The sequence below is a fragment of the Ochlerotatus camptorhynchus genome, unplaced genomic scaffold, assembly GCF_037179485.1.
Source record: "Ochlerotatus camptorhynchus isolate MF236.1 unplaced genomic scaffold, CSIRO-AGI_Acam_v1.1 ptg000081l, whole genome shotgun sequence".
In the NCBI taxonomy this organism is placed as follows: Eukaryota; Metazoa; Arthropoda; class Insecta; order Diptera; family Culicidae; genus Ochlerotatus; species Ochlerotatus camptorhynchus.
Genome location: NW_027040571.1, coordinates 1300715 through 1309249, shown reverse-complemented (window position 1 = coordinate 1309249; position 8535 = coordinate 1300715). Strand labels below are relative to the sequence as shown.

Here is an 8535-nt window from a genome sequence, read left to right as displayed (position 1 = left end):
GGCTAACATGAATAATATATGATCTTACTGGCATCCGTGAAAAAAGTTCATGCTATCATAGAGCTCTTCGTTGTGCAGTTTTGTTTTGTTTCGTGCGTAAAAGTTCAAAATGAAGTGCAAAGCAAATCTTTGCAACAATGAATCGAGGAATAGTTTGCTTTATCTTTTCTTCTTGCGTTATCCGCGAAATAAATCGGAATGTGGAGTGTGGAAAGCGTTTTGTGCTCATAATATTACAATACTTCTCCCTCAAACAACACCATGCCGACGTCATGCTTGTTTGGCTACACTAACTGACAGTTCGTTTGGCTACACTCAAACAGTTTTCAAATCTAGATAGTATAAAAACTACGCTAAATCTCGACTCTCCCGACCGACGCATAGCTCGATATAAAGGGAGACAATACAAACTTAGTATAAAAATGGATTATACATCCAATAGTATAAACTGAAAGTATGCAAATGGTGTATAGTGTTGCTCTATTTGGCAAATGTATTAATGTTGTATCCTCGGCTTTCTAATTATGATGTTCGGTCGTTTGAAGCTATGATTTGGTTTACCCTCGGGTATACCCCCAAAGCCACTGCTAGTCTGGCTAGTGATCATACACACTTAAATTTTTTCGCCGAGATTCCAACAGCCGAGCAGTTCTGCAATTTATTTTGCTGAGATTCAGTAACACAATTGCCGAGACTCAGCTAACAAATAACATTTTGCTGAGATATCAGCTAACAAACAGATATTTTGCAGAGATATCAGCAAAATTAAATGCCGAGGTAATCGGCTGTTGGAGATTTTACCGAGCTAGATTAAGTGTGTATGTATTGTCCTCGGTATTGTCACGTTCACTGCGTTACTTGCTGCCATTCCGTGACATGTTCTGCCGTTGATGTTGCTTCCACTGCTAGAATCATATACCGTGGTATAAAAGCCTCCCCATAGCCGGAACTGGTATGCCCAAGCGGTTGAACATTCTAAAGTGTTCGGATTCTTTGCATTCTAATATTCCGTAATGATCGATGTCGAGTGGACTAATTGCCGAACGCCACCAACGGTAGAAATTAATGGAAGACTGATGCAGTTTACTGCTTCTGCTCTTTCATAAACTGTCCTGGACAAACGAAACTGCGCGCATGGGTCCAACATGGAACGAGGTACGGCTGATCATGACAATACTCGGAATTTTCTTAGTGCTTCCGCTACTGGCCATTGCTTGCGAAGCTGGCATTGGATGAGCGAGTATGCCTAACTTGGTGACGGTGTTAGTGTATGGCTAAAACGAATTTATTAAGTTAGTGCAATTTCACTGCAATATTCTTTTGCACCTACCTCATTTCTCGCATATATCCGTATGTTGGCCATCAAATCCATTTGGTAATTTATTATCTACTTGTAGCATTCCACGCGAATATTCTCTAAATCGTTCTGAATGTTTTCGTCTGCGACTGCGCTTATGATATTTAGCGCAAAGCCAAAGTCAGTAGTGTACACTAAAAGTATTTCACACCATTATTCGAACGTAGTATAAATTTGCATTTGAAATTTAATCAGATCGATGTATAAACACAGACAAACAGACATAACACATTGAATATTTCTCCTTGTAAAACATCGTCGCTAAAACATTACCGACATCTGTTGGTGGGTAGTACGCTGAACAGATGGCGATAGTGTGTAAACGTCAAACGCAAGGGAATTGACTATGCGCGCCACAGGTGGAGGTAGTACCAACTACTATACTTTTAAATTGACCGTTAAATCACAGACAAACAGACGTAACTCTTTGAAAAAGTTTTTCTTGAAAACATAGTATCTCAAAACATAGGACCTCAGTAACGACATCTCTCAGGCTTCTCGCGGAAAACAAGCTTGCGCCCTAACTCGCAAACAATATTGCATGAAAGTTCTATAGAATGTATAGAAACGTCAAAGTGATCCGACGCCAGCGCTGCGGCGAGTAGTTCGCGAAACTGATAATATTCAAATCAACCGTTAAATGCGTGAACGAAGATACACAAAGAAGAGTTACGTCTGTTTGTCTGTGGTTAAATGCTTGTTCGATTAACAACTTGCGAGTGTTATGTCTGTTTGTCTGTGGTATAAACTTTGCGTAACCAAACATAGATTAATTTTTATACTATCTTTGATTAATAATAATTTTGAGTGTACAGACTGGAGAGTTATAACATGTTATAACGGTTGTCAACTAATTGCAACAACGGCGCCGGTGGTGTAGTGGTAAGCGTGATTACCTCTCACCCCAGCAGGCCTGGGTTCAATCCCAGTCAGCGCCGCCGGGATGTTCTGAGGCATAACATCTCTGATCACGCCTTCCTTCGGATGGGAAGTAAAGCCGTTGGTCCCCGGTTCATGAGTTGATGGGTCGATAGGTAGGGTCCAGATGTGGGAGCTGCCTTCCTGGCACGTCGGTAGCATTGGTGCTCAGCACGGAAAACAAGATCGACGGAAAAAACAAACCAAAGGAAAAAAAAAAAAAAACTAATTGCAACACAGAAACCACCATCAAGATAGCGCTATAACATGTTATAACCAACAATCAATACGAAACTATCGATTTGAAATTGGCTCGCTACTTGACTAGCCTATTGATCCCAAGCAAACGATTAACGTATCCCATTCTAGTCGGAATTCTAGTACTAAACTATGTTTGTTTTGATTCGCTATGAAAGTTTGACAGATAAAATGAGGGGTTATTGGATTTTCCTATGTTTCGAGGGGTGAATCGATTAGCTTGGGACCGAAGATAGTACCAGAGCTGAGCCAAAAAGTTGAGCACGTTTCTTCGGGACCTACTAGTCTTAGAGTTACCTCTATGTTATAACTCCGTAGTCTGAACGTACTATAAGAAACACCTTCCGACTATAGTTGCTATATTCAGTCTGGCGGATAGAATCATGAAATGAATTGAATACACTTTAATACAAAAATACACAAAACTTAAAAATACATATATACGAAAAAATACAAAATACACATTTTCAAGTCGGGTAGTGTAGAATCCAAAGGGCAGACAAATGCAATTACGCTCCTTTGAAATGTTGGCACTGAATTAATATTTTATTTCTAACAATTATGCATCTGATATTAATCCCAGTTTCATCATGGTTGATTAGATTGAAGATTATCTTTTTTGAATAAATTTTAATCATTTTTGATTCTGTTTTATTAATTTTTGATTGATTTTTAATCTTTTTTGATTATATATCAGTATTAAAAAAGAATAAAATTTAATACTGGGAACATTATTTCGAATTTAATCATGCATGTCTACTGCCGAAGTAATCATGGCTCGGACTCAATAAGGTGAAGCGGGAATCTGCATACTTTTTAAGCTTTTTTGATTTAAACGCTGGCCAGACTGAGCAGTCATAACATGTTATAACGGTTGTCAAATAATTGCAACACAGAAACCACCATCAAGATAGTGCTATAACATGTTATAACTGTTGTTATAACTCTGTAGTCTGAACGTACTATTAATTTATCTTTGAGTGCTCAGTCTAGTTAAAAGGGAAGTTACTCAAAAATGAGTAAACATGCGTTTACTCAAATTTGAGTAAACGTGCCTATGGAGGAACCTGGGTAACGGTTACTCAGATGATGACATTTATCAACTGAGTAAACCTTACCCATTTCGATTGAAACGAATGAATGCCCCATTAATGCTATATGTATCCAGCTTTCCATGCTCGGTAATGGCGACCTGTTTGTATGAATAAATGTATCCTTCACTGTGCTTTTTGACACTAACTGCCCTAATAAAAAATAACCATAAACGAACGATAACCCAAATCATCGAACTATTCCACAAATGGTTTGGATGATACTCAGAACACGTCGTTAAGCAAATTAACCATACAATTTTTATTAGGGTGGAGGGCGTATGTTGTTCCATTTTCTTCTGTTCCTGGGAGAGGGAAAGGGAAGGGAAATTCGAACATCCAGATAGTGTCAAAAAGCACAGTGAGGGATACATTTATTCATACAAACAGGCCGCCATTACCGAGCATGGAAAGCTGGATACATTATTTCGTCCAGGAAGAATATACACAGAAAAAAAAGTTGTTGAATATTACATCCAAACTGCTGCAACCAGGTCAATCCATCGGTTGTGTAATATAACGTTGTACGATGTACATCGATTTTGCGAACAAAATTACATCCATTGATGTAATATTGTATCTGCTTTTTGCTATCACATCATTATTTCATACATCAGCTTGAATTACATTGATCGATATTACATTTTTTTTGCTGTGTATATAAAAAAAAACATTATGAAATGATAATTAAGTAATTAGTAGGGCAAATGCTCCTATAGTTGTGTAGAAGCGTTAGGTTCCTATAGTTGTGTATTGAGTCTCCATACACAACTATAGGAACCTAACGCTTCTAAAGTACCGCAACTATAGGAGCGTTTCCCCTATACCAACACCAACTAGCTGCTTACAGTTTTCGCCATCCAAGCTATTACCGGTGGAAACTAACGATTTAAATTGACTCACACTGGACTAGCCTATCGGTCCCAAGTACATCCATTAACGTTTCAGAGCTGAACCAAAAAGTTGAGCACTTTTCTTCGGGACCTTCTGGTCTTAGAGTTAACTTTATGCTGGTCTTAGAGTTAACTTTATGACGTAGGGGAAACGCTCCTATAGTTGCGGTACGTTAGAAGCGTTAGGTTCTTATAGTTGTGCATGGAGACTCAATAAACAACTATAGGTACCTAACGCTTCTAACGTACCGCAACTATAGGAGCGTTTACCCTAGTTGCTTCATTTTCACTGATTCACTTCTAAAAACTAATTTTAGATTCACTGCGGAAAAACTCGCCCGTTCACAACTTCAAAGCGCGCTATTTTGAACTTAGGAAAAAATGATATCAGAACCATTTACCCAGAATTTGAGTATATTCCACTCATCGGAGCAAAACCAGTTTACTCATTTTTTGACAACTCCATACAGCAAAAATGGGTGCGATCCACCCAGTCACTGAGGAGCCTCAAAATAGCGTGTACTTTCTTTCTCGATTTTGAGGTGTTCCGTCTTTCCGTGTACCGTGTATCGGATTGGTGTTGCGTTGATGCTAGGTAGTCTTGTTTCGTGCCGCTGCCAAGAATTTTCTTAAATGTCAATCCAAAATGACGCTGAACGACAGATTTTCACGCGTGTTTTGCTTCTGATCGTCATCTTCAATCGTTGCGAATTGTTAGTGTGTCGAATTTGGTATTTTTGGTGATAATTTTCGGTTAAATTGCGGTAAATCTAAATAATTTCATCAGAAATCATAGCAAGAAACATCACAGCTTGCGCGTTCTTGCTTGCGGTAATGTGGCAAAAACGCTAAGCTTTTGTTTCTTCGTGATATATCGTCGGACTTACGCCCTGCAGAAGATCCAGTGGTGGTGTGAAAAATCAATAACGTCCAGAATCGAGTGTAATTTTATTTCGATTTTCTACCTCCAGTCGATGTGAGCATACTCAATTCCTAGTCCTGCTGTCCTACACGTTCAAGGGATAGCGGAAAAAGAGTCTCGATTTGCTAAAATTGAGCATGATCGACATTGGTTGGCCTGGTAGAAAATCGCAAGCCTCAGTCAAACTTTCCAGAACAGTCAGTGTGTTTTTTTCTGTGCAATAAAAAGTGACAAAATGGACAATGTGATGCCTCCTCCACCGGAGGCCAATTGCTTTCCGGTTCCGCCACCTCCACCTCCATCGGCAGCACCACCACCTCCGTTGCCACAGTCTGAGGGAGGTGAATCTTCTCCATCCGGCGAGCGAAGGAAGTACTCCTCCATGGGTGAGTGTCCCTATGCAAAGCGGAGAAAGATGACTGCATTCTACGACGACGAAGATTTGGATGGCATTGACGATGATGATGAAGAAGAGGAAGAGGACGAGGATGACGAGCGCCCTGGGGAGGAACGTCGGGAGGATTTGAATGATCAATTGAGGCAGTTCCAAGTGTTGGACGAAGTTCAGGGAGATAATTCCGAGGACGACATTGATGGTTAGAAACGGGGTGTGGTTGGTTGACGCGTGAGATATTCTTTTAATGGTTATTACATTTTTCAGACGGTCAAGACGACGGTGATGGCGAAGATAATAGTTCGGAGGGTTCTGGAGTTGACATCGAGGAACTAGATAATTTACTAGAGGAAAATCTCCCGGAGGGAATGAAATCGAGTGGTCCCAAAGCGAAAGCCTACGAGGAACGGTTTAAGGAAGTTTTGGAAGAAAAAGGTCGGAATCATTTTGAGGTTCTTCCTGAGGGATGGGTGCAGGCCACGCACGTTAGTGGGATGCCACTGTTTTTGCATACAGCCTCCAGAGTTTGTACATCATCCAGGCCGTATTTTTTGGGTCCCGGAAGTGTGAGGGTAAGGTTTGAATTCTGTAATTTAGTAGTGTTACGGTTTAATGAGACTCTCCCTTTTAGAAACACGAAATTCCTCTTAGTGCCATACCTTGTTTGAACTACAGGAAAGCTCTAGAGAAGGAAGAAGAGCTTCGCAAGGAAATTGAAGCAAATGCTGCGGCCGCTGAAGAAGCGCAGAACAATGCCAATTCCAACGACAAAGAGAATCAAGACTCGGAAAAGCAAATGCACAATCCCCAGTTGAGTAAGATGATTGCCAGTGCAACAACCCTGGCTGAAGCCCAGGCCAACGCCAAGATGCTTCCCCTGAAGGTGACTGCCCGAATTGAGACTGTTAATGAAAACCTTAAGGCCCAATCGCTTACGGCCGATATATTTCAAGAATACTGCAAGAAGTTGTTCAGATTCAAAACCATTCGGGTGATGCGATTTAAATCGTGGGCTGCAAGGCGAAAACTTACCAAGCACCGAAAGCATATGAAGAACCTTCAAAGGCCAACGCTACCGGATGGGACAAAGTTGATAACGTTTCCGGTGCTTCATACCGAAGGCGAGAAAGGCAACACCCACGCTCGCCCCAAGAAGGAATGGATCATGAACCCGAATGGAAAGAGTTATGTCTGTATTCTTCACGAATACGTCCAGCATGCCCTCCGGAAGCAACCGAGCTACGAATTTAAAGAGCTGGAGAACGCTGCCACTCCCTACTCGGCTACGGTTTCGATCAATGAACTCAAGTACGGAACAGGATATGGCACGAGCAAGAAACAGGCCAAAAGTGAAGCCGCTCGTGAAACGTTGGAAATTTTGATTCCCGATATGAAAGACAAAATTACCAGTAAGGATAATAAGAAGGATCAGAATGGCACGGCCGAACAACAGCCGGAAGCTCGTAATCTGTCTGTGTTCGATGAGATCAAGATTGAAGATCCCAGAGTGGCGGAGTTTTGTGCCAAAACGACCGAACCATCGCCGCACACCATTCTGCAAACTTGCCTACAGAGGAACTTTGGCCTGGGAGATGTTCAGATTCAGTACGACGTGAAGGCGGGCAAGCATCGGAAGAACGAATTCACCATGACTGTTGGGAAGCACACGGCAACGGTGGTTTGCAAGAACAAACGCGACGGAAAACAGCGGGCGTCCCAGGCGATTTTGCAGGTAAAGTCGATTCAACCCTGTAAGTAAATAATAAATTGCCAATAATTTCCCAATCTTCCAGATCCTGCACCCGCACATCAAAACGTGGGGCTCGTTGCTGCGGCTGTACGGCAACCACTCGATCAAGTCCTACAAGGAGAAAAAGCAGGAAGAGCAGGAGATCACCATCCTGCAGAGCATGGCAGCCATCAATCAACCAAACTATGCAATCCTCAACAAACTGAAGTTGGAAATGTCCAAGCTGGAGGAACGGCAGAAAAATGTTCGCGTCATCGGTACGTTCGTGCCGGACGTGGACCTACCGTCGTCGTCCGGTTCCAATCTAAAGAATGTGGATCTCTAGACATTAAATGCACCTACCCTTCAATGTGCATGGGATACGGTGGCGTAGTAAAAAATCAGTTCAAGAGGGGTTCTGACAAATTCTACTTAGGTGACGTAGATTTTTTTAATGAATATAACGGTTATTCTTTACTCATTGTGTCGTTCATTTGTTTATTCTACATGAAATCATACCTTTCGGCTACCAATTATCACTTCCTCTCTTCATTCGCAAATGTAACTTCAACATTCGCAACTCATCTTCCATAACATAAACTTCAATATCTGGACCCAGAGGCGAACCAAGCTTCTTTTTACAACGAAACAAATTAATCTTAATCTAATCTAACACCAACACAGCCAGTTCTTGAAAGCATCCTGGAAAATAATGGATTTACATACATCATTTTTCTTGTCTATTTGATATATGTTTCACATCGAAGATGCGTCACACATATCAAAACGGCCAGGCCTACTGTGCAGCATTTAAGGGGCAAGATGATTCAGAAAACATCGGGCCTATTTAAATCGAAGATTTAAACACGATGCTTCAGAATCCAATAAAAAGATGAAACGTGAACATCTCGTACCGTACGTTCCGATTTTGGTAATTATATGATTGGTTGGTCGTTGGAAGCATCAAAGCTAG

General features: G+C 41.2%; 1 protein-coding gene across 2 annotated transcripts; it reads left to right on the top strand.

The window, feature by feature from the left end:
• Positions 1–5299: 5299 nt before the first annotated feature.
• pasha (partner of drosha) lies at positions 5300–8006 on the top strand. Of its 2 annotated transcripts, XM_065217875.1 has the most exons (5): positions 5300–5493; positions 5633–6035; positions 6101–6405; positions 6465–7565; positions 7627–8006. In XM_065217875.1, the coding sequence occupies exons 2-5, from the start codon at positions 5675–5677 to the stop codon at positions 7906–7908; spliced, it is 2049 nt and encodes a 682-aa protein (XP_065073947.1). In that variant the 5' UTR covers positions 5300–5493; positions 5633–5674; the 3' UTR covers positions 7909–8006. The 2 variants fall into 2 exon arrangements, with proteins under 2 accessions (XP_065073947.1, XP_065073946.1); XM_065217874.1 differs by having other exon boundaries at positions 5300–6035.
• Positions 8007–8535: the final 529 nt, after the last annotated feature.

Coding starts and splice junctions, on each gene's coding strand:
- pasha (XM_065217875.1), top strand. CDS start 5,675: ATGGACAATGTGATGCCTCCTCCACCGGAGGCCAATTGCTTTCCGGTT. Junction 6,406..6,464: donor TGGGTCCCGGAAGTGTGAGG/GTAAGGTTTGAA, acceptor TCTCCCTTTTAG/AAACACGAAATTCCTCTTAG. Junction 7,566..7,626: donor CGTCCCAGGCGATTTTGCAG/GTAAAGTCGATT, acceptor CCAATCTTCCAG/ATCCTGCACCCGCACATCAA.